This window comes from Cavia porcellus, unplaced genomic scaffold (genome assembly GCF_034190915.1).
Source record: "Cavia porcellus strain 051 isolate PalLab524CR breed Dunkin Hartley unplaced genomic scaffold, mCavPor4.1 scaffold_28, whole genome shotgun sequence".
Taxonomy (NCBI): domain Eukaryota; kingdom Metazoa; phylum Chordata; class Mammalia; order Rodentia; family Caviidae; genus Cavia; species Cavia porcellus.
In genome coordinates, this window is record NW_026947511.1 from 48,257,522 (window position 1) to 48,281,895 (window position 24,374).

General features: G+C 40.8%; 1 protein-coding gene across 1 annotated transcript; it reads left to right on the top strand.

Moving 5' to 3' along the window:
• The first annotated feature begins 8,225 nt into the window (after nt 1-8,225).
• On the top strand, nt 8,226-18,519 carry LOC134473741 (HLA class II histocompatibility antigen, DRB1 beta chain-like). Its single transcript, XM_063239103.1, has 6 exons — nt 8,226-8,406; nt 12,025-12,294; nt 14,937-15,218; nt 15,884-15,995; nt 16,795-16,818; nt 17,103-18,519. The coding sequence occupies exons 1-4, from the start codon at nt 8,307-8,309 to the stop codon at nt 15,991-15,993; spliced, it is 762 nt and encodes a 253-aa protein (XP_063095173.1). The 5' UTR covers nt 8,226-8,306; the 3' UTR covers nt 15,994-15,995; nt 16,795-16,818; nt 17,103-18,519.
• The last annotated feature ends 5,855 nt before the right edge of the window (nt 18,520-24,374 follow it).

Genomic DNA, 24,374 nt, shown 5'->3' on the forward strand with positions numbered 1-24,374 from the left:
TTCTATAAACAAACATGTAATATCTCTTTCTTTGCCTCATTTGAACAACTTTGGCTTGAAAAACATTTTCCTGAAAATAGGTTAGCTATGCTTTTTTCATTTCAACTTCCTGTTGCATGGAATATATAGTTTTACAACCTTTGATTATTAGCTGATGAATTTTTTGTATTCAATCAATTTGATTTTTGAATACAGCATGTGTTTGTTTCTTAACCCATTCTGCTAATCATTTGACTATTAATTCAAAAGTTGAGAGCATTTACATTGATTGTTGTAATTGATAAATATTGATTTATTCCCATCACTGTATTAATTTTTCTTGCCTCTTTTCATTTCTTTCCCTTTTGCTTAATTGGTAGCCATACCTGTTGTTTTTATCTTATTAGACATTTTGGCATTATTTCATAATCTCCTTCTAGGTATACTTGAGAATATTTTTGAAGTGTTGGTTTGGTAGTTGTGAACTTTTGTATGTTTTCTTTATTAGGTAGGTTCTTGTTTCCCCATCAATTTTAAAGATAATCTTATAGCATATAATACTCCTTGCAGAGATTGAAAAATTCCATTCCATAATTTCCTTGTCATTAAGATATGTGGTGAGAAATCTGTTGTAATTATGATTGATTTAATCTGAAATGATCAGTTCCTTTCTCTGGAAGTCTTTAGGATTCTATTCTTGTGTTGGAGTTCTGGTGTTTCGGTTATTTTGTGCCACAAAATGCTTTTCTTCTCATCAAAGGTTTTTGGATTTTTACATGTTTCACTGATCTGTTCATTAATTACCCTGCATGTGTGGAAAGTTTTTCTGCTATTATTTAAGTAAACAGGGTTTCAAAAATGTTCTTTGTGCTATTTACTGAATTTTTAATAATTCTGATTCCTTATATATTTGACCTCTCTCAGTCCTCTGGCCTGTGTTGGATCCTTTTCTCCTGTTCCTTTGCTGATCTGAAGGTGTCTTTCCTTAATCATTAATCGATCTTTAAATACCACCCTGCTTCTTGGTCTGACCTGCTGTCATTCTATCATGTTTTCAATCTCCTACATTTTAGATTCCAACTTTTTAAGGACTCGTATTTTTTTATACTTGGCTTTCTGCTGTGCAACCCCTGTGTATTAGTGTCTTCTCTGGACTCTTATCTTTTTTCCATTAGTGTCATTGTCTGGTTATTTCTGTCTTCTTTAAATTTTCCAAATCCCATATTGAACTCATTTACTTCCACTGATATCCTTTCAGACCTGTCTGTTGTGCTGCTTATGATTTCCTCCCATTTAACTCCCTGAATCTGGTTTTAGGAGTCGGGGTGTTGTGGAGGCAGTTTGTTGGCTCATCTTTTCATGTTTCCTTTGTGTTGTTTGTTTTTCATGCTAGGGTTTCCAAATTCACTGGACTACTGCTCTATTGTTTGGGAGTGAACTACACAGTATTGTTTATTAACCCCAGATAATACGAACATTGGCTTAGAGAGCAAACCAATTGCGAAGAATTCAGAAGAACTGTGTCTTGAATCTCTGATCAGCAGCTGATGATGCAATACATCTCTAATGCTAATTGGTTCCTCAAAACTGAGATCCCCCTACCTAGCAGCAAAGAAATAAATTTGTTGGTTCTCATTATTCAGGATGTACACAGACAGGATATGTGTTTCTCACTAACTGAGGCATCTCTGCTTTGCTCTGACCGAGTCCTCTCCTGCCCTGCAGCATGCTGTGTCTGTGGCTCCCTGGAGGCTCCAGCATGGCAGCTCTGACAGTGACATTGGTTCTGCAGTGTCCTCCTGTGGTTTTGGCCATGGACTCCCAAATTAAGTGCCCACTTAAACTGGTGAGCAACTATAGTTTGAAATAGGAAAAGAGTGAAATTTATCTCCTTTCAGGCCAACTTCCTTAAACCCCTGAACTTTTCTTGGTTCTGCCTGTCTTCATCATGTGGATCCTGCAGTTTTCCACCAGCAGGAGCCTGAGTGTCTCTTTCCTATGAAACCTGTGTAAGGAAATTCTGTCTGGCTGACTTTTCAAGACTTCTCCAGTAAAAACTGCAGCCTCAGTCACACACCCTTGGGGACTTGAAGGATTTAGGTATAATAATGTTGTTTCTATTTCCAAAGGTAGTAGCACCCTTTATTCACTTATTAAGTTATTTATGTCATCCAAAGAAAACATTTATTTTAAAAAGATAAATTTTATGGAGAGCTCTCTTTTATTTAATGCGTATAATTCTGTTCTATTCTCTTTTTAAGTAGAAAATGTTCACATATGCAACTTTTTAAAAGATTTCTCTGAAAATTGAATGTGAAGTGAGGCAAAATCTCATGTTCCTACGGAAGCTCCTGTGTTCCGCTTGCACCAGGAATCGCATGTTGATGCACCTACGTCTAAGGTATTAAAGGTTGCAAGCTCTGTCTTCATTAGTTTTCTTCATGAACTCCAGTGGTTGTGAGTTAGTGTCTCTGAGCCGGGCAAGCAGAACTGGGTGCTGCATTACTACCGTCTTCTCTTGGGGTTAGCACCCTGCAGTCTAATTAGTCACCATCTGTACTTGAAATTACCCCATCCACAGTGAGCATTTTGCAGGACTTTTATTTGTTGTCTGAAGAGCAGGCTAGAAAGCCTGAGACTGATTTAAGAATTCACTTCATATTTTGTCTAGAACCATTCTACACTGTCGTACTCATCTCTGTATCCTACATTCTTCTTTGAGTTGAGCCCATAAAGATATTTGAACTAGTTTCCATAAAACAGATGCTAGTCTTTATATAAATCAAAACTGGGTAAGCCATCAGAAATCATGTGTTTCAAACCCCACCTATTAACAGTCATACAAAGGGTGTGTAAAATTGTTGATAACTCACGGAATTTAAATCAATAAGAAAGTAAAAGGAACTCGGGTCTGCTGTATTCAAAAGAAATTCCACAGTTTCCTTACTTGGGTCAGTTGCTGTCTATAAACAGCCATGGCAGACTCTGTCTCCACTTTCTCCCTGTTCTTTGACGAGCAGTGTTGTCACTATTACTAAAAATCCTGAAAATTTGTACAGATATCCACAGCTCTTCATGGGATCTTTATGGGATCCAGCAGAGGAGATAGAATATAAGGAAAGTTGCCCTCTTTCTTCTGTATTGTGTGTTTTATTAGTACACGGGTAAATTTCATAATGCTTCCATTCTGCAGGGTATAATGTGCTTACATTTCATGTTGTAAGAACCAAGCACATCATAGTTTTTGGGTTTTTTTTTTAATCTTTTTTCTCCTTTCTCCCCAGTCACTCCTCTCTTGACTCTCTTGGAGGTTTTAAAAAATTTGTACATGTTTCTAATACACTATGTTCCCATTGCTTTTGGAAGTGTACAAAACCTACTTCACCTTTTTTTTCATCTGGTCTGTCCCCTCACGCCCCCACATTCATGTTTTGATTCCTTTCCCCCTTTTACCTACTCCCTGCTGAGAAATATCTGTCTTCCTTTTGTAATTAGATCTTTAATTTACTTTGGAATTCTCATGCAACAGAAACAATGTGATATGTTAAGCTTGTGTGTCTGATTTCTTACCCTTAGGATTCTAGTATCAAGATGCATCCATTTTCCTGCAAAGGATTCAAGTTTATTTTTCTTTATGTCAGAGTAGTACTTCACTGTGCTTCAATAGCTGCTGTAGAGAGGCAGAAAGGCAACAACCAAGAACTGCTCTGACTTCAGACTCGTTCCCTTTCCTCCTCTAACTGAGCCCAACGTGACCATGTACCCCACAAAGCAGGAGCCCTTGCAGCACTACAACCTCCTGCTCTGCTGAATGAGTGGCTTCTATCCAGGCTACATTGACGTCAGATGGTTCCAGTATGGGCAGGAGCAGGATGACAGGGTGGTGTCCATAGGCCTGATTCAGACAGAGACCGGACCTTCCAGACCCTGGTCATGCTGGAAATTGTGCCTCAGAGCTGAGAGCTTTATGTCTGCCAGGTGGAGCACTTGAGCTGGAGCAGCCCTGTCACTGTGGAGTGGGATGAGTGGGGACCTCCTGACTCCTCAGTTCCCCTCCAACTCACAAGGGGTCGCCTTGCTGTACAGTGTTTCCATTTACTCCATCTTCTCCTGTCCTTCAGAAGGTTCACGGTTGCAGCACTGGGAGAGTTTCTATAAACACACATCTTTGACAGGGAGCTCCCTGTCATGGAGAACAGAAGATGTCCCTGTCTTGAACCTTTTCGTGCTATCACTGCTCATAGACACTTTGGCCATATCTCACCATCCTCCCTCTCGGGTGGGTCTGTGTTTCACGGTCTGCTCTCCTCTATTGTTCATCGTGGTCAGGAGGAGGGCAATGCAGGGTCTTCCTAACAGGGGTGAGACCACTCTCAGCTCTTTCATGAGCTCTTCACCCTAGAGGGTTACTCAGCCTCACTGAGCTGCAGATGCTGCCCTCATCAACGGTCCTGAAGGACAGGAGAGGATGGATACTTCGGGGTTCTGAGTATTCAGTGAATTAAGTGCACAAGCCTCACACTCAATGTAATTTTTAAATGTTGTTTCTCAACAATGGTCAATTCTAACTTTTCAGTGTAGGAATTTTTCCTCTAATCTTAAAATTCTCAATCTTGGGGTCTCAAAGAGGGAACTTGGATTTGGAGTAAAACAATAAATAAATCCTTAAATCTTGCTTATTCTCTCAGGGCCAGAGTCTGGATCAGCACAGAACAAGGTGCTGAGAGGAGCTGGGGCTTCGTGCTGGGTCTGCTCTTCCTTGCGCTGGGGCTGCTCATCTACTCAGGAATCAGAACTGTGCGATGCCTCCTGCAGGATGAAACTCTCCACATGCTTTTCTGGGAGATGAAACTGTTTCCCTCAGGATAGAGCTCAGTTTATTGGTGACTCTGAGAAACCTTTCTTTCCTCAGCCTACCTCAAGTTTTCTGAGCATTCAGAAATCAGTTGTTTATGGGTCCTTTGCAGGAACCCAGTGACTATGCCGATATAGGCCAGAGAAAGGTTAAGGAGCTCTGAAGTATGGAGTGGACAGCAGTAGGTAAAGAAGGAGGAGCCACAAACTCAGTTGTTAACGAAGCAGGTTTCTCCTCAGTGCCACTCTCTGTGCTCCCTTCTGCACCCCAGGGTGTGCCAGGGGCTGTGCTGTCAGAGAAATCTCAGGGGGCAGATCTCTCACAGGGCTCCCTGGGTTGGGGAAGAGATTTTCCTCCAGGTCTTGCATGTCTCTGTTTCTCCTGTCTTTTCCAGGTCATGCTGGAGTCAACCAACAGATAATATCCTTGAATCTTCTTTCCCAGACAGACTCCCTCTCCCTATGAGGGATGGTAGGGTGAAGAAACATGAATCTGAGACAATGTGAAGAATACCTGGGGCAGATTTGTGAGCAGGCAGTTTACACTAAAGTTTCCTCACTTTGCTTAATAAAACCCTGAACTCTGAGGTAACATAAGCTCAAGGCGACGAGAATACTTTTCTGTGCCCACTGCAGTGCTATCCTGAGAGGAGAGGAGCTGAATTTTGAGTGAGGTGTGAAAACACTGCTGTCCTCTGTCCCTGCAGGACTCCTGAGCTAAAGAGACGGGGACAGCACTGAAGGAAGGGCCTGTGTCCCTATTTCTCTAGGCCTTCTTCACGTCCTGACAGGCTTCTTGCTTGGTTCTCATTCTCCCACAGACAAAGGCTCTCCTGTGCCCAGGATCACACAGAAAGTGTCCTCCCTGATGGCTTCCTCAGCCAGGGACCTATGTAGAAGCCCAGACTGCAGGGCCCTCCCTCCATTCCCTCCTGACCTCTCTGTGCCCAGCACTCACCTCCTCAGTGCTTCTGCTCTCATCTTGTGCAAATTTGTCGTGTTATATTTTTTATCAAATTAACATAGAATGAAAAATCATCTGCTTTTTCCAGTTTTGAAGATACAAAAATAGAAAAGACAACAAGAGAATAAGTGCTTAACACACCAGTGGTGTTCGTTTAGATACAGTGTGTGAGGAGATGCAAATGTGAAATAGGGTTGACTGGCAGTTCCCAAAGCCTAGGAATAGGAGATCCTGCTGTAAAACATAAACACATTCAATTTTCACACTTGCACTTAGCCAAAAGGTTGAGGAGCTATGATATACAGTGTTTGCTTTTCATCTAAAATGTATTTAAATAGTACATTTATTTTAACCATCTATATCTATTGTACCTTTTGGATCTTATCTACTCTTCAGTTTCTTACAGTAGGGAGACAGTTTAGGTTTGGCCCTGCCTTTCTGTCTTCTCTAAAGTCTCTCAAGATTCCTCATATCTGAGGTTACATATTTGATCTGAGTCTTTTTTCCTAAAGAGAGCATTGATGGCAATGAACTTTTCTCCTAGGAGTGCTGTCACTGTTCTAGAAGTTCCGGTAGGCAGGTACTGTTATTCACTTACAGAAATTTTTAAATTTGTTCCTGGGTTTCTTCTTTAAAGCATTGCTTACTGAGGAACCTGTTGTTCATTTTTAGATGCTTCTGCCTTTTATGGGATTTCTTCTGCCCTTCATTTGTATTTCATTGCACAGTGGCCTGATAGTATGCATGGGGGAATTTTGATTCTTTTTTTATATTTAAGCAGGCTTTGGACTGTTTTGGAAGAAGTCTTGTGTGCAGAAGAAAAGAATGTAAAATTTGTGGGATTCTCTGTTGATATCTATTGATCATGTGATTTCAAGGTTGTGGATCAGCTCTGACATTTCTTAATACCTTTAGTTTACTTGATCTATCTCTTTGTCAGAATGGGTTGTCTAGATACCCCACTATGACTTTGTTAGTATGTACTTGACATTTTATGTTTAGCAGTATTTGTCAGATGAAGATAGGTGCTCTTGCATTCAGTGCAAACATTTATACATATGCTATTTATTCTTATTGGTTTATAAACATAAGTAATATGTAGTGACCATATTTATCTTTCCAAATCATTTTTAGCTTGAAGTTTACCATGTCTGAGATAAAAATTGCTACCTCTAATTGTTTTTAGATTCCTCCCCCACAAAATACTGTTTTCATCCTTTCATTTTTAGTCTACATATGTCTTTCAGAGTTGGGTGAGTTTCTTGATCCAATTTGCCAACATAGGACTAAACTATGCAATGGAAGTCATTAACATTGCGAGCTATTACTCAGGTTTGTAAGCTATTTTCTGTGAGTGCCTGCTTCTTCTGTTGTTTTCCTTTGGCTGTCATTTGTGTGTGTGTGTGTGTGTGTGTGTGTGTGTGTGTGTGTAAGAGAGAGAGAGAGAGAGAGAGAGAGAGAGAGAGAGAGAGAGAGCCAAGTGAACTCTAAAGTGATTATTACATTTTAAGAAGAGTGCAATGTACTCAGAAGTCATGTTAGTGATTATTAAAGAGAAGTGAAATTTTATCAATTGCATCGGCGTGTGATGAAAATAATAAGGGTTATTTATGAGGGTATTAATTGCTGCACAGCATTTGCTTCAAGAAGCAGAATTATTATAGCAAACTTCTTGGAGTTCTTTTCAGGTCAGAAGTTTGTCTCTGACTGTGGTTCAGACATATTGATGTATTAAATTCCTGTACAAAGAAACAGTCAAGATCCTCCATCCACTTAGATGGGAGCTCCTGCACGTGTGCATTCTGGCATTGGTGCTATAGTCAGTGGAAGAAGCATCAGGAAACAAACTTGTAAATCCTTGGTATTGACTGGAACTACTTTACCATCATTCAGTTACCACTATTGTGTCAGAACTGTCCCTCTGATCAATGCCTTTATTTCCATCATGTCATCAGTTACCAGTGGATGAGCCTGCTGAGCTGCCCACAGAATCAGGCTTTCAATTACACAAATAATCTGAAAGATCACAGGACTTTCTTTGCAGCTTTGAATAGAAAATACTTTCCCAAAGTCAGTAACACTGAGTTATGGTGCAGTGAGCATCGCGCTGAGGTCTCCTGCTTTCCATCTTCTGCTGGAGCAGCTTGGTCTTCAAATGATGGATGAACGCTTCCACACAGTTCAGACTTGTGGATCCACCACTGTCCAGTACAGAGCAAGGTAATCATGCTGTTCCAGTTAATATTTTGCAGAGATAACCACAACAAACCTTTAAAATCTTTAAAAAAAGGGAACTCTACTTCTCAGGAGAGCACCTGTATCTTAAATGTCTGACCAGCAACTGATGATGCAGGTCATCTCTGATGTGGATTGGACCTTTCACACTGGGACTCCCCAATCCAACATCAAAGAAAAAAAGAGTTTCATGCTGTTATAATTTGGGTAGACAAGATGCACTGAGTGAGGCTTCTCTGCTTCAATCTGACCCAGTTCTGCCTTGCTCTCCAGAATGCTGTGTCCTTGGCTCCCTGGAGGCTTCTGCGTGGCATCTCTGACAGTAACACTGCTAGTGCTGAGTCCTCCTCTGGCTTTGTCCAGGGACACACGACGTGAGTGTACACCTTAGCTGGGGAGCTACAGTAGGTGGGAGTAAAAATGATGCTGACTTTTCTTACTTTGTTCAGTCAAGTTCATAAAATTTGTGACAATTTCTTGGATGAGTTTGTATCTTTATTATATGGATTCTTTGCAACCAGAGGGAGTCTGTATGTGTGTGTGTTCTTCATAGGACATCTGTGTAAATATATTCTATACAGAAAAATTTCTTTTTAAGTCCACTCTAGCAAAATATTCAACCTCAAATCACATTCTCCCAGGGCCTTGAGGGAACTTAGAATAACAATGTTAGCTAATTTCTATATATAGTAGGTTCCTATAGTATTTTGTTTTATGTCAAGAAAAGGGAAATTTTCTTCCTTTTAAGGTTCTTCACACATAATCTTATATATGTAGATCTATTCTTTTTTTTATATGTAACTTTGCTCTCTTTTAAGTCACAAATTGTCAAGTACCGAACTTGTGGAAATATTTCTGAACAATTTGGAATGCATTCTAAATTGGGATGGTTTTTCCTGTAGATCCCATGTCTCAGCTCACCAGGGTCTGAAGTGATGCTCCTGTATGCTGGGGGGGGGGGGTTGTTTATCCAGAGCTGTCCTCTGTCAGCTTCTTCCCTGCTCTCTCAACTCCAGTGGTCGAATCTCTGTCTCTGAGTGGAAGCTGTGATCTGGGCTGGGGTCAGTGATCTCTCGTTCTCCTGTACTGAGCCCCCGCAGGGAACAGAGGTCTCTGTACTTGAAACTATGCTGTCGACAGTGAGCATCTGTGGGGTGTTCTATGATACCTCATGCACAGGTCTGGAATCCTGTCATAGGTTCATGTTCTTTTATTAATCTGTTTTGAACTTTTCAATACTATCAGTTTCCCCTCACATTCTACAGCTTCTGGTTTGAACTCACAAATGGTTTTAACTAATTTGAAAAAAAAAATATGACAACCTACCTTTAAATAATGAGTAACCAAACCACAGATGATATTTTGTGCTTCAAAGTAAACATCTCTGCAGGAGTATAAAGACAGTAGGAAGGCTAATACCACCTCACAGGGATTAAAATCAATAAGCACGGAGAGGAAACTTACTGGCCTAAGAAAAAACAAATTTCTTAGTTTTTTGGCACTGTATTCTCTCTTTTTCTTACTGAGCCACAGTGAGTTCCCTCTGCCTCCACATTCTTTCTACCTTTTCACTAGCAATGCTAGTGAAAGTCTTTTAAATTTGCACGAATCTTTATCTCTTTAGGAGATCAATTTAGGGATGACAAAATTTAAGAGAAACTTATGTCACAACTTAAAGATTATTATCATACTTTAGATGTAGAATGTTCTCCAAACATTCTTCTTTTAAAGGTAGGGGCTTCAGCTTGGTAGAAACTCGCAGCTGTGGGCACCTGGGAGGTTTTGGGTTGTGGAAGGGGAGCCTCCAAAGAGATTGCGGGATGCCAGTGTCTTCTCTTTCTTTCCTGCCCCAGTCTTGAGATGAACATTTGTTTTCAGCATGTCCCTGCCATGTTACACCACTCCACAGGCACAATAGCAGTGGGTCTGCCTTGCACAGACTGAAACATCCCTACTGTGAGCCAGAACAAACCTTTCTTCTTTGTTCGTTGGCTTTCTAGGATTTTTTTTTACAGTGACAGAATTGGCACAAATATTTTTCTGTAATTCAAATTCTTGCAATGATTCTATATTTTTTACTTTTGCTAATGTCAAATACTAATCTATAGTAGGCTACACTATTTTAAAATCTCTTTTTTGCCTTTTCTCAGTATAATTAATTGTAAAATCAAAATCACTAGAATATATGTACATATATAAGTACACATACATATGTACACAGATACATCCACATATATGACTTGTAAGGTACAATGTTTAAATTTTTAAAATATTATTTTCAAAAACACATTGCCTTTGAATTCCCTGCAAAATTTTCCCACTTGCTTCAAACATACTCTTCCTACTGTTCTGAACAGTTCGTTCGGGAAGATTGGTTTTGTTTTGTTTTGTTTGATGGTTTGTTGATGTTTGTCTTCAGTTGCACTGTCCTGACTCCTGAATCAATACAAGCATTCCCCTTTACTGTCACTTTGATTTGGGGAAACACACAGAAGTCGCATGATTCCAGATCTACTGAGGTGGAAAAGCTGAGTGAGGACAGGTCACAACTTCGTTATGACCTCAGCTTTCTGTCTAGTGGCGGGTGGCACTCAGCAGCAGCATTCACTGTATCTTTAGAAATCACCTCTGCTTTAATAGTAAAAGAAACCTCCAGATCTGCTTCAGAATATGGGAAGCATTGTTTTTTAGTTGATTTTATTGTATGTTTTAGATACACATAATAATCACATTCATCATAGGAAATTAGTATCAGTGCATGATAGATCTTTTTTTCCTCATTCCACTCCCCTCCTCCCAAGCCCTCTCCCCCTTTATTTCCATTTTTTCCTTCTATTCTTTTGTTTTCTTTTTCCTTGTTTACTTTCTCCTTCTCCCTGTCTCCTTACCCTTAGTATATGGCACATGCACGTTTAAATATTCTGTTGTTTCTACAGTATGAGCAACTAAAAATATCAATAAGGATCAAAATGTATACTAAATGGTAAAAAATTTTAAAAATTTGAACATTAACCATGTCAATCACAACTTCCGGGTATGTAATACACATACATATATATTGTTTTATATTTTGAAACTAAGGAAACACACATGACCCATAAACTTTCTAAGATACACCTTCACTCCATCAGTCATTTAAAATCAAATTGTCATCCCATTTTTCAAAAGATGCGGCTTTCTGAATTGAGGAATTTTGATATGAGACTGTGGATTTATTTTAATCCCCTTCACTGTGCTCAGCAGCCTCCCATTCCTTAAAATCTAAAATCCTGGCATCAGCTACAAGGCTGGTTCCCTATGACACATGCCCTAATCTTCACCCCTCATCTCCACTCTGTCCCCTCACTCTGTGTGTCCATCCCTGTTGTCCACTGAGCTTGTGTACATGGCCACCACCTTTACCTTCCCCACAGCACAGGCCTGGCCACACTGGTCCTCCAGCTCCCTGGAACTGACCCTTCCCTGCCCATTCCACAGTCCCCTCAGAGCCCCTCCCTGCTGTAACTGAGGTCCTCCTGCTCTTCCCTGGAAAAGAGGTCACACTTCTCCCAACCCTGCAAGGTCCCCCTGTCCCTCCTGCTCCCCTCAGCAGCGTAAACTCCTAGCTGTCTGATTTTCTGCCTTTGGGTTTGCAGGAGCAGCACAGACCTGGCAGGGTCAGCAGGAAGGAGCCTGTGCAGCCTGGACTAAAGGGCCCCAAGCAGGGCAGGGAGAAGCTCTCAGGGCTGAGGGAGAGGGCAGAGAGTGTCCTGGGAGGAGCCTTGGAGCAGCATGGGGTGGGGCTGGGGCTGACAGGGAATCTCAGTCTACGATCTGAGCCTGCTGGGCCAGCAGGAGGACAGTTCTGGGAATCTTGTGAAGGAGGAGCATGCTCATGCCTTGTGGGTTCCCCTTCCCAGGAAGACTTGAAGGGTGAAACCAGGGCGCTGGTGTTTGCCTGTCTGGTAGTGGCCTCTCAGGAGGAGCCCTGACCCATTCTCTCCTTCCCACAGCGCGTTTTTTGGAGTATATTAAATGGGAGTGTCAGTTCTCCAATGGGACCCAGAAGGTGCGGCTCCTGATTAGCTGGATCTCCAAACAGGAGGAGAATGTGCGGTTTGATAGTGACGTGGGAGAGCACCGCGCGGTGAATGAGCTGGGGCGGCCAGACGCCGAGCTCTGGAACAGCCAGAAGGACGTCCTGGAGCAGAGGCGCGCCTCGGTGGACACAGTGTGCAGACACAACTACCAGGTTGGAGAGAAGTTCACAGTGCTGCGCAGAGGTGAATGTGCATCCTGGGGGTCGGGAGAGGGAAGCAGGGAGGGAGAATTAGGGAGAGGAAGGGGGAGAGATGGAGAGAGAGCAAGGAAAAAAGGGAAAGTGAGAGGGGGAGGGGAGACAGGGATGTGGGGGGAGGAAGGGAGGGACAGGGTGAGAGAGTGAGAGAGACCTGAGAGACGGGAGGGGGTGAGGGGGGAGGAAGAGGTGAGGGACGGGGAGAGGGAGACAGGAGAGCCTCTGTCCTGAGTGTGTAGAACTGTGAGCAAACAGAAATTATGAATGTCCCTGTGAGATTCTCTAGTCCATGAAGAAGCATGTGGCTGTGTGTGTGATGTGACAGAGACAGAGAGAAAGAGAGACAGACAGACCGACAGACAGACAGACAGAGAGCTCATACAAAAGGTCCTAGCCCTGTGCTCCTGAGGCTGACTATAAACATAGCAGGCTGAGCTGTGGGCACTGGAGGGGCTGGGGGAGGGTTCCTAGGGGAGAGGAGCTGTGCTCTGATGCTGGTGAAGGGGGCGGGGGTGGGATGAAGGCTGAGACTCAGAGCAGGCACAGACAGTGTGGGCCCCTCTGTGGTGGGGAGCAGGGAGCACAGGGGTGTCAGCAGCTGGGGTGCTGTGAGGAGGCTGCTCACACCCTGCCCTTGACTTGCTGCCTTCTCTTTGGTGAAGCCCAGGAAGCACAAGTGACCTGAGTGTGCCAGAATTTCAGAGGCAGGGGTGTCAGGTTAGTGTGGAGGGAGGAGGGACCAGGCCCCTGGACCTTTTCCAAGGCTTCTCCTGGGTCTCAGTTTCCTGCTGTTTTTGTTTTGTTTCTTTCTTGCCTGGTGTACAGACCTTTACACTGTGAAGAGGTGGTGATCCTGGCTTTTGATCGGAGTTGTGTTACTTAACATACTGTGTTACTATTTTTATAAACTAATAACACTGAGGTGGTTGTGCATAATTTCTTTCTGTGATTGTAAACATACCTGTGATTTCATTTGGTGAGAACTTTTTCTTTAAATACTGACAAATTCAGTCCTCCCTTAGTGTTGTGTGTGGAGGTTGTTTCATTGAATATAGAAATCTGAAGTGTTCCAGTGTGCTACATAAAACCATACAATATTTGCATGTAACTTAGATTTATCCTCCTTGGTATTTCACATGGTGTCTGAACTGCTTGTAACACCCACCACTGTGTAAACACTACGTACAAAGTTGTACTTTTTAGGGGAAATGACAAGAAAAAGTGATTACATTCCTTGCATCACATAGATTTCGTTAGGTTAGACCTACACACAAGGATGAATTCTCCAGTGGAGAACCATCAGTTACAGAGATCCACTGTACTCTAAAGTATTACACTTTTAACTTTAATTTTTTATTTATAAGGTGTGTAAACATCTTCACATACCTTTTAGCAAGTGCCATCACTCTAAACACTACCTACTTCTTTTCTGGGTTCTGCTGCTTTCTAAGTGACTATGTGGTGTTTTAGGCAGAAATATTCTTACCGCCGTCCTGCTTGTACGCAGCCTCTGCTCCATTTTCTGGTTTATGTCGCATTGCAGTGTAATACTGCTCATTCTAATAACATCAATTTTTTATTTCATAAAATACAATGCACCATTGTTGGTAATGGTTTACCTACACTCTTCTACCTGTCATTTACTGGTGATGTGAAAATCTTTCTTTTTGGAACAATGTGTTTAGCGAGGTTGATGTGAGGTGATTGTACCAGACATGAGACACACATGTTAATGAGTCCCACACGCTGCCATGACCACAAAGGTGAGTTCAGACACTAAGACAGGTACAGCCTGGTAACAGTAAGCAGGTGTGTTTGGTAAAGCAGAGGCATCCCTCAGATACATACAAAGATGGGCTCTTTCTAAAGGATTGATTTCCCTTACTGCTTTCTCTCTGCTTAGGATTCCTGAGTTACCTGTGACTCAGCTCCCAGCCTTAGAGAGTCACATCTCTCGGTCCCTGCTTCCCAGTGTGCAGCCCTTTCTGGCCCTGAAGTGTGGCTGTGTGGAGAGAGCACTCCCAGCATTCCATGCTCTATTCCCTTCCTACCCCACCGCTCCTCCCCGGTTTTCCTTGGGTTGTGATTCTGATTCTCACATAGGAAACAGGAGAGTAATAAACAGGGAAAATACACTGATGGCTAAAGTCTAGTCCACAAGTCATGTATTTTAGTTGATTTAATCCTAATATAACACTAAGTGGTGAATCTGTATCCTTATCTCATTAGAGGTGAGAAAGTCAAGGCACAAAGAAATGTAAACATCTCTCAGGATTAGTCAGGGAGAAAAGGAGCTCGAATTTGAACTCAGGAAGTCTGGTTCCTGACTTCCTGAGTTCCTGAAATCACACTTTTAATTAAGATTTCTTTGCTTTGCAAAGACAACTAAGCACCTTATTCATTAACAAATGATCAGGTCAAACTAGAAAAAAATGCATTTTTTCCCCAAACCTCTTGTGCCCTTGCTGTGAAGATTGAATTTCAGGTTCCTGACAGGCTCCTGAGAGCCCCAGGTAGGTGTGAGGAGCCTATGAGAACCTGGGTCTGTTGCTGGAGAGATACAGAGATGCAGTCAACCAAGAACTTCTCTGCCTTACTGACTCATTCTCACCAATGTTATTCCTCTAGTTGAGCCCAAGGTGACCGTGTACCCCACAAGGACCCAGCCCTTGCAGCACCACAACCTTCTGGTCTGCTCTGTGAGTGGCTTCTACCCAGGACACATTGAAGTCAGATGGTTCCGGAATGGGCAGGAGCAGGAGGCCGGGGTGGTGTCCACAGACCTGATCCAGAATGGAGACTGGACCTTCCAGACCCTGGTCATGCTGGAAACTGTTCCTCAGAGTGGAGAGGTTTATGCCTGCCAGGTGGAGCATGTGAGCTGGAGCAGCCCTGTCACTGTGGAATGGAGTGAGTGGGGACCCCTGACCTCATCAGTTCCCTCCCACCCACAAGGGGTCTCCCCTTATCCCTGAGTGTCAGGGTTTCCTGTCGCTTCATTTGCTCCCATTTCTCATCTACTTTAGACCACTCATAGTGGGGAGGTCTAAAGAGTTTCTACAAACCCTTAAACACCTTGAACAAACAATGGTGCCTGTCATACCAAAGACAAGTGTCTGGCTCCCTTTGAGCCTTCTCACCTTATAACTGAGGGTAATCACGCCTTGGTCCTATGTCCACACCCTGCTTCTGGCTGGGCTTGTGTCTCTGATGTTGAGCTCTGCACTGTTAATTATGATCTGTGAGGAGGAGCACTGCACAGTTTCCCTGAAGGACAGGAGTTCACCCTCTGCTCTGCCGTTCATCAACTCTATCATTCTAGATGGCGCCTCAGCTGTGCTGAGCTCCAGACACTGCACAAATAGTTTTATATTTGTGGTTTAATTGAACTACATGCATGAGCCTAACACCTACCCAATATAATTTTTAAATGCTTTTTCCCAACAGTGGCCAATTCCAGCATTTGATTGTGAGATCTTTCCTCTAATCTTCAATCTCTGAATCTTAGGGTCCTAAAGAGGGAACTTTATTCTGGGAAAACGTGGAAACTTCCCTAACCTGACTTTTTGTCTCAGGGCCAGAGTCTGGATCTGCCCAGAGCAAGATGCTGAGTGGAGTTGGCAGCTTTGTGCTGGGTCTGCTCTTTCTTGGGTCAGGTCTGTTCATCTACTCCAGGAATCAGTAAAGGTAAGATGCCTATTGGTGTCTGTAAGGCATCTTACCTGTGATGCACGGCAGGCGGCAGAGACCAGAGACAAAATGGCATGGATTTACTGTGCCTTGGTGCAGACATGAGGCCTTCTGTAGGGATCAATGAGAATTGAGCCCCTTTTCTAGGGATTCAAAGAGTGCAAGGAACATCAGGTGAAAAGATGTTAAGGAACATCTGTGGTCAGAGTTCTCTGACAGTCTTGCACCTGAGCAGGCAAAGTCCTGTCTTATCTCTATGATGTCCTGTGTTTGCAGACTTGTTTTCACACAGAGCAAAGCCTCTGCTGCAAACAGGTTTAGGGATTTACAAGTCAGGAGTCAGGTCCAGTTTATCCTTTACAGTGGCTAAGACTCTCCACATCCTTTTTTCAGGGGAAAAGCATTGTTTTCCTGTGGTAGTGCTTGGAATTTTGCTGTCCTTATGTGAAGCCTTTTTTCAGTCGAGTTACCTCAAATTTCCTGGGAATTCAGAAATAGACTGTTTAATGGATTCTTTTTGAAACCTGGGTCTAACCCTGCAGACTCAAGGAGCAGGTTGAGCAGCCTAGAAACGCTGGGTGGAGAGCTGTGGATAAAGAAGAAAGAGCATTGCTCAGGGGATTTATGAGGCAGGTGATTCCTCTGTCACAGGCTCTCAGCTTGTGCTCCTTTGTCTGCCCTGCCTGCCAAGGTTTTGGTGACAGGGGAACTTCAGGTGGCAGATCTGCCACTGGAGACATTGTGTTTGGGGACAGATTTGCCTTCCTGTCTTTAAAGTATCTTCTCTCTTTTCCAGAGCTCTCTGGAGTTCAACCAACAGGTAACATCCTAGAATATTTTCCCATAGACAGATTTGCTCTCTGTATAAGAGATTGTAAATGAGATGAGACATGAAATGCAGATGATATGAAAGATTTTGAATGCAAATTTTGATCTGCACTAAACTTTCTTTGGTGCACTTAACAGAACCCTGAGCTCTGATGTAGCATTGGTTGAGGGAGACCTGGGGAATTTTCCTTTGCTTGCTGCAGGGCTATACTGAGAGGGGAGAGGAGCTGCATTCAGAGTGAGATCTGGAAACACTGCTGTCCTCTGTGTCTGCAGGACTCCTGAGCTAAAGAGATGGTGAGAGCACTGAAGGAAGGGCCTGTGTCCCTGCTCTCCAAGACTTCTCCACATTGTGTCCGGCTTCCTGCTTGGCTCGTTCTCTCACAGAGAGAAGCTCTCCTGGTGCCCAGGACCACAGAGAACGTATCCTCCCTGATGGCTTCCTCTGCCCCTGGGCCCCACCTGGAGGCCCACACTGCAGGGCCTTCCCTCCATTCCCTCCTTGCCCTTATGTGCTCAGCATTCACCTGCTCAGTGCTTCTACACATCCCCTTGTGCAACGCTGCTTTATTACATTTTTCTCAAATAAACAGGGAGTGGAAAATCACCTGCTTCTTACAATTCTGAGGTAAAAAACTAGAAGTGAACAGGAGGATGACATCACAGCGTACCGCTGGTTCCCATTTGTGTGTGAGAGGATGCATATGGTAAACAGGTTGTGTTAGCCAGGTTGCAGGGTCTAGAGATTAAAGCATCATATTCTGTGAAATAAACATATGCAACTTTCTCTTCTAATTTATGTATCTCACCAAAATAGTAATGAGTTTTTTTTTACTGTAAAACAAAACAAAACAAAACAAAAAAAGCATAAAAAGGATGATACAGAATTTGGAAACAACATAATGGGAGATTAAAATGGTTAGTATAATGCATATTGTTATTTTGAAAGTCATTGCTGAGCTTACAATACGTAGGCATAAGAAATGATCAAACTATGATAACATATATATATATGTGTGTGTGTGTGTGTGTGAGTGTGAAATCTTTTCCCTTTTTGTTTTCTCATTTGCCTGAACCCAATTCTTTCTTTTTTTCCCGTTTTACTTTTACAGTATCTATTACACAATTTTAATATTACTCGTTCAGCTTGTTCACTAAGGAGACAATATGATTTTTACCAGTGAGTCTGATTTACTTCACTTATTGGTATGGTCTCAAGTTGCATCCATTTACCTATAAAAATCTAAAGTTTGTCCTTCTTTATAGCTGAGTGGTACCCCATTGTATAAAAATACCACATCTGTTTTATGCAAGCTGCGGTTAGTGGTCATTTGGGTTGTTTCCAAGGTTTAACTACTACAAATTCCGCTGTTATAAACATAAGTGCACCTACAGTGCTGTGCTATGATGTTTTCAATTCTTCTGGGAGAATCCCCGGAAAGGGCGTAGTTGGGTGGAATGGGACTTCCAATGCTAGTTTGTGAGGAATCTCACACTAATTTCCACAGCCATTGCACCACCAGCACTCTCAGCAACAGTGGAGAAGCATTCCTTTGTCCCCATGGTCCCACCCACATTTGTTATTGATTGATTTCTTGATGACAACCATTCCTTATGCAGTGAGACGGAATCTCAGTGTTGTTTTACTTTGTATTTCTCAAATGACTGGTGACATTAAACATTTTTTCAAGTATTTACTTGCCATTTGTGTTTCATGTGAGAAGTATGTTTTCATGTCAGATGCCCATTTTTGGACTGGGTCTCAGAATTTGGGGACCCTGATTGTTTAGTCCTTTGTCTAAGAGATAGTTGGCTAATTTCCCCCATTTTATGGGTTGTCTTTTCATTCTATTGATGATTTCTTAATTTAAAATATTTTAAAATTATATTGAAATTTAAAACCCCATGGTTAGAAATGTAAAATAGACATGTTAAGTGAAACAAAATTGATCACAATAATATCACAGGAAATGAGCTGGAAAAATTGATCACAATAATATCACAGGAAATGAGCTGGAAAAATAAGCCAACTTTCTTGAAACATTGTTTTTTTTTTTTTTTTTGTCTTTTTCCTTTTTATCGGTATCAGGGATCGAACTCATGACTGCCTGCTTGCAAGGCAGGCACTTATGCCGATGAGCTAAATCCCCAGCCCCTGAAACATTGTATATTACTGCAAATTATAGATCTCTGCTGCTGGATGCCATTGTACGCTGGTGCAGAGTAGCTGGATGATTCTCAAGGACAGCACACACATTGTCTGAGATGATGAAGACCTCTCCTCTCCTGTTCTGTTCAAACCAAATTACTGTTAAATGTAAATCAAAATGTAAATGATTCTGAAGTTTCAGAGTTAAGAATAACAAGCATTTGAAAACAGATTTTTTGCTCTCCTCTACACTTCCTGTTTTTAAGTAACTAGACTGTGCATTATTTTGACTCTTTTCAATTACCTCAGTAGTTCTTTGTGCAAAGCTGATTTTTCCTGTGTGAACTTCATGGCCTATAGTGAGGTCCATTCTGATTCAATCTGTGTACACTGTGACTCTGTTTCCCTGAGGAAGAAATGATTTATGCCAAGTTATGTAAGAATGGTATTATGAACCTCTAAGGTAGGATTCAAACACATAACCAAAAGTTCAGTCAAGATGCTTTATATTCCACATAGCTGGAAATACAGGCTCAATGTTTCATTTTTCCTTAACTTCCTGTGGTGGGGAAAAGTAAGATTCAAATCTGTGTCTGCAGTGGTGCTGGCTTCAGAAGATGGGGGGCCTCTGTAATGACTGTGTAATTTCATCCCTCCTCCCTTGTCATCCACAGCCTGTCCTGGGTCCTTAGATGGCAAAAGAACAAATTTGGCAATACAGAAAGTCTTTCTTCCTGGGTGCTTCTGTAAATAGCATCTAAATTCTGCCAGAGTTCCCCACTCAAGCCACTTCCTCATTCCTAGCAAGGGGCAGGGGATTTTGGCGACAGCTCTGAGGAACCTTTCTTCAGACCTTGGAGACTGAGCCTGATGCTGGGGGAACAAAAGAGGCCATGCCTTCTCTATTTGGAAGAAAGAAATGACTAAAACTTAATGATTCAGGAAGAAGAAAATGATGGTTTCTGATATCATTATGTTTATCAACAGTGTTTTTAGTTTATTTCCGCAGCAGGCTTCTAGATTATTGGTAAAGATTGTGAATGACTTTGTGTGTATTTAAAAAAATATACTGAGTATTAAGTGTGTACCATTAACTCAAATATAGTGAACAAAAACCCAAAATAATATTTGTTTTTGAAAATAAGTATACTAGCATATAACTTTGCAAATTATATTTGCCAAGTAAAGTTTTAAAACAAACATCATAATGAAAATATAACATCATAACGTGATATAACACAGAGTACATCTACTTAATAGATACATTTTGCTATTCTTTCATAGTTGAATAAATACATAAGTATAACTGTGGGAAGAACTAAAACTGAAACTTTTCAGAAGCGCTTTTGATACAAGGAGAGTTTCACATAGTAGAGTTGATCCAACATATTTCATTTCAACAGACTTTTCTTTGATTAATAAAATAGAAACAGTAGAGTATGAAATTAATAAAAAGTATTTATATTACTATTATTAAATATGTTTGAGGATAGAAATTCATGTAAACCTTGATGAGGTTTCAGATGAGACTGTATATTAGAAGTATTTTGGAAAATATCAATTTATTAAAATATTAAACATTTCCTGTGCTTCTCAGAAATTCCATACTGTAGAATCATCCATGAGAAATGAAAGACAGACCAAATAAAACAAAGACATTTATCACTGCAAAGATAAGGACACAATTCACAACAGTCAAGTTATAGAATCACCCTATGTGTCCACCAATGGGTGAATGGGAGAAGAAATTGTGTTACTAAGACAATGGAGCATTATTCAGTGAAAAAGAAGGATAAAATCATTTTCAGGAAAATATGTGGGACTAGAAACTATCACATTAAGAAAAAATCAGCTAGACTCACAATATCAGATATTGCATGTTTTCCATAATGTGTGGAATCTCAGAGATACAGCAGAAATAACAAGAAAGTAGGAGGGAGACTATGAAACCATGGGAAGGGGATCACAGGAGGGAGCTAGAGGGATGAAAGGTTAACATGGAGAAGGATGTGATCAAAGCATGGTACACACATGCATGCAAATCCTGCACTGAAACTCGATGTTCAAAATCATACACACACACACACACACACACACACACACACACACAAACATACACTCAGTGTTCTAACTTTCAGAGCAGAAATGGTCACAATAGCCAAAAAACCTAAAGCACTCCAAATATCCACCCGCCGGTCAACACCGTGCGCTACTGTGGAGGAATCCAGACTCCATCTTGCCTCTTGGCCTCTGTTTAGTTTGCAGTTCTCCTCTAGGTGAACTCGTCCCTAATTCCTGACAATCTCCCCCACCCCAGTAGCCATAAACCATAAAAAGAGGAGCAAACTGTTTTATTACACACTGATCAAGATGATTCCTGCCCCCATCCCGGTTGACTAAAGACCCAGATGTTCAGTAAGACCCTAGAACACGTCAGGGATACCTCAAGCACAGTGACAGAGTTGTTGTGGTGACTAAGAAATTTAAAAATTCCAAGTAAAATGACAAGGTTTCCATGGTTACTGGTAAGTTATAATATACTGAAAAGAGAAATTGAAAAGGATCTCAGAAAACGGAAAGCCATCCCTTGCTCCTGTATAGGAAGAATAAATATTGTGAAACTGGCCATTCTCCCAAAACTCTTATACAGATTCAATGCAATCCCAACGAAAATACCATCAACATACCTCAAAGATCTTGAGAAATCACTCCTAAAATCATCTAGAGTGAGAAGAGACACAGAATAGCAAACAGTTCTAAGCAACAAAGACAAGTCAGGAGGCATCACAATTCCTGAGTTGAAGTTATACTACAAAGCAACTGTAGTAAAATCAACATGGTACTGGAATAAGAACAGAGCTGAAGAACAATCGAGTAGGTTAGAAGATACAACCACAGCTACAAACACACTCAACCACCTTATCTTTTTTTTTTTTAACCACCTTATCTTTGATAAAGGGGCCAAACAGGTTCACTGGAAGAACGACAGCATCTTTAATAAATGGTGTTGGAAAACCTGGTTCTCCATATGCCAAAAAATAAAATTAGACCCATGCCTATCACCATATACTAAATTAAAATCTAAATGGATCAAAGATCTGAATATTAAAACAGAAACACTAAATCTATTGCAAAACAAATTGGGTAAAAACCTTGAAGACATAGGGGTAGGTAGACAATTCATGAACAGGAATTAAACTACACAGGAAATACTTCCCAGAAGCAAAAACTGGGATTGCCTCTTATTAAAAAGTTTCTGCACATGAAAAGAAATCTCCAGCATAGTGAAAAGAAAACTCACAGACTGGGAAAAAATCTTAGTTAATTGTTCTTCAGACAAAGGACTTCTGTCTAGAACATATAAAGAATTAAAAGAAATCAAACCTCCAAAATTCAAAGATTCAATCCAAAAATGAGCATCTGAGATGAATACACACTTCTCAGATGGAGAAATACAAATGACAAATAAATACAAGAAAAAATTGTTCATCATCATTACTCATTAGAGAAATGCAAATTAAAACCACACTGAGATTCCATCTCACTCATGAAAGAATGGCCAAAATCAAGAAACCAACAACAACAAATGCTGGAGAGGCTGTGGGGAAAAAGGAACTCTCCTGCACTGTTGGTGAGAGTGTAGACTGGTGCAGCCATTGTGGAGGTCAGTCTGGAGATTTCTCAAAAAGCTGGGATTGGAAGTCCCATTTGTTCCAACTATACCACTTCTAGGCATATTCCCAGAAGAACTGAAAGCATCATACCAAAGTGATATATTTGTACCCACGTTTATAGCAGCACAATTTGTAATAGCCAGATCTTAGAAACAACCCCTGTGTCCATCAACTGAAGAATGGATAAAAAAGATGTGGTATTTTTTTACAATGGAGTATTACTGAGCTATAAAGAAGGATCACATTGAGATATTTATAAATAAATGGGCACAGCTTGAGACTGTACTCATAAGTGAAATAATGAAACTCACATGTATGAATACCGAATAGTTTCCCTAGTGTAAGAAATGATATAAATACTTAAAAATATGTTGGTAATCATAATTCCCCATTATATGGCTTTGAAGCCTTATAAAGTTTTCACTCGTTAAATGGGATGGTTTTATTGTGGGCTGTTTGATATTGTCTGTGATGATATGAACAGCTATTTTGAAGAAATCAAGACATCATAATAGCTAGTGCTGATTTAATATCATCTTGTTTTGAAGCCCCATCAAACTGTTGTTTTTCTGTCTCCATTGGTTTTATCATGTTGTATCTTATTGGATTTTATTATATGTGATAGTATAAACAATTTTTTTTTTTTTACAGTACCGGAGATTGAACTCAGGACGTTATGCTTGCCAGGCAGGCGCTTACGCCACTGAGCTAAACCCCGGCCCCATAAACGAAATTTTTATAAGCAAAGAGATAATATATAAAACATTGTTCATTTTCTGTTAGCTGGTTCTAAATATTTTGTAATACTTTCATCCTCTTGAATGGTTTCACACTGTCTTGATATGTTTGATGCTATAGTATACAAAGTTATACTCAAATATTTCAAGGAAAGAGATACTATGGTAACTACTTTTAAGTCCAGTTATCTTGTGGTGAAACACTATGTTGCTTAAATTGTTCTGTTCTGACCTGTATTGTTATGTTATGTCCTCTTTTATCTCAATCTTCCCTTTTTTTATTTATTTATTATTTTTTTAATTAAGGGAAAAATTTTTTAAAAATATTAGCAGGATATATTATAGCAACTTTTTTGATTTCCTATTAACTTGATTTGAAGCCCCGTATTGCTCTCACCATCTTGTTTTGACTGATTTTACTCTATTCTGTTTTGTTTGATAGTATCAAGTTTGAGGGTATAGGCAACAACTGTGAAGACAATAGGATTCACTATGATGCCCATTCTGGTTTGACTATTATCTTCTTTTAAAGTCCTGTAATATCTCCAATGTTTATGTTTTATTGGTTTTTTCCTGTACTGTTTTGTTCAATTTTATTATACCTGATTATATAGGCAGTTCTTTTTAAGGTAGCAAGAGGCATTATGGTAACCATTGTTGATTACCTTGTATTCTGTTTTTACATCGTGTACTGTGTTCATCTTTTGTTGTGACTGACTCTGCTTTGTTCTGTCTCATTTGGTTTTATTCTCTTCCAAAAAAAAAAGTAATAAGAAAAGTGGGAGTAATAAAACCCAAAATGTGTAATTGTTATTGTAAAAAATAGAGGAAAAGAAAGTGCTCTAAAGGATACAACTGCAAGTGTTTTTAGGTGTGTAAGATAGATGACCATATTACTAAGCTTTTGTTGGATCACTGAACACAATTGTTTGCAGTCTCACTGTTTGAATGTCCACTTTGTATGCTTAATTTTGTAACTTGAACAACT

Coding starts and splice junctions, on each gene's coding strand:
- LOC134473741 (XM_063239103.1), top strand. CDS start 8,307: ATGCTGTGTCCTTGGCTCCCTGGAGGCTTCTGCGTGGCATCTCTGACA. Junction 8,407..12,024: donor TTTGTCCAGGGACACACGAC/GTGAGTGTACAC, acceptor TCCTTCCCACAG/CGCGTTTTTTGGAGTATATT. Junction 15,219..15,883: donor CCCTGTCACTGTGGAATGGA/GTGAGTGGGGAC, acceptor TTTTTGTCTCAG/GGCCAGAGTCTGGATCTGCC.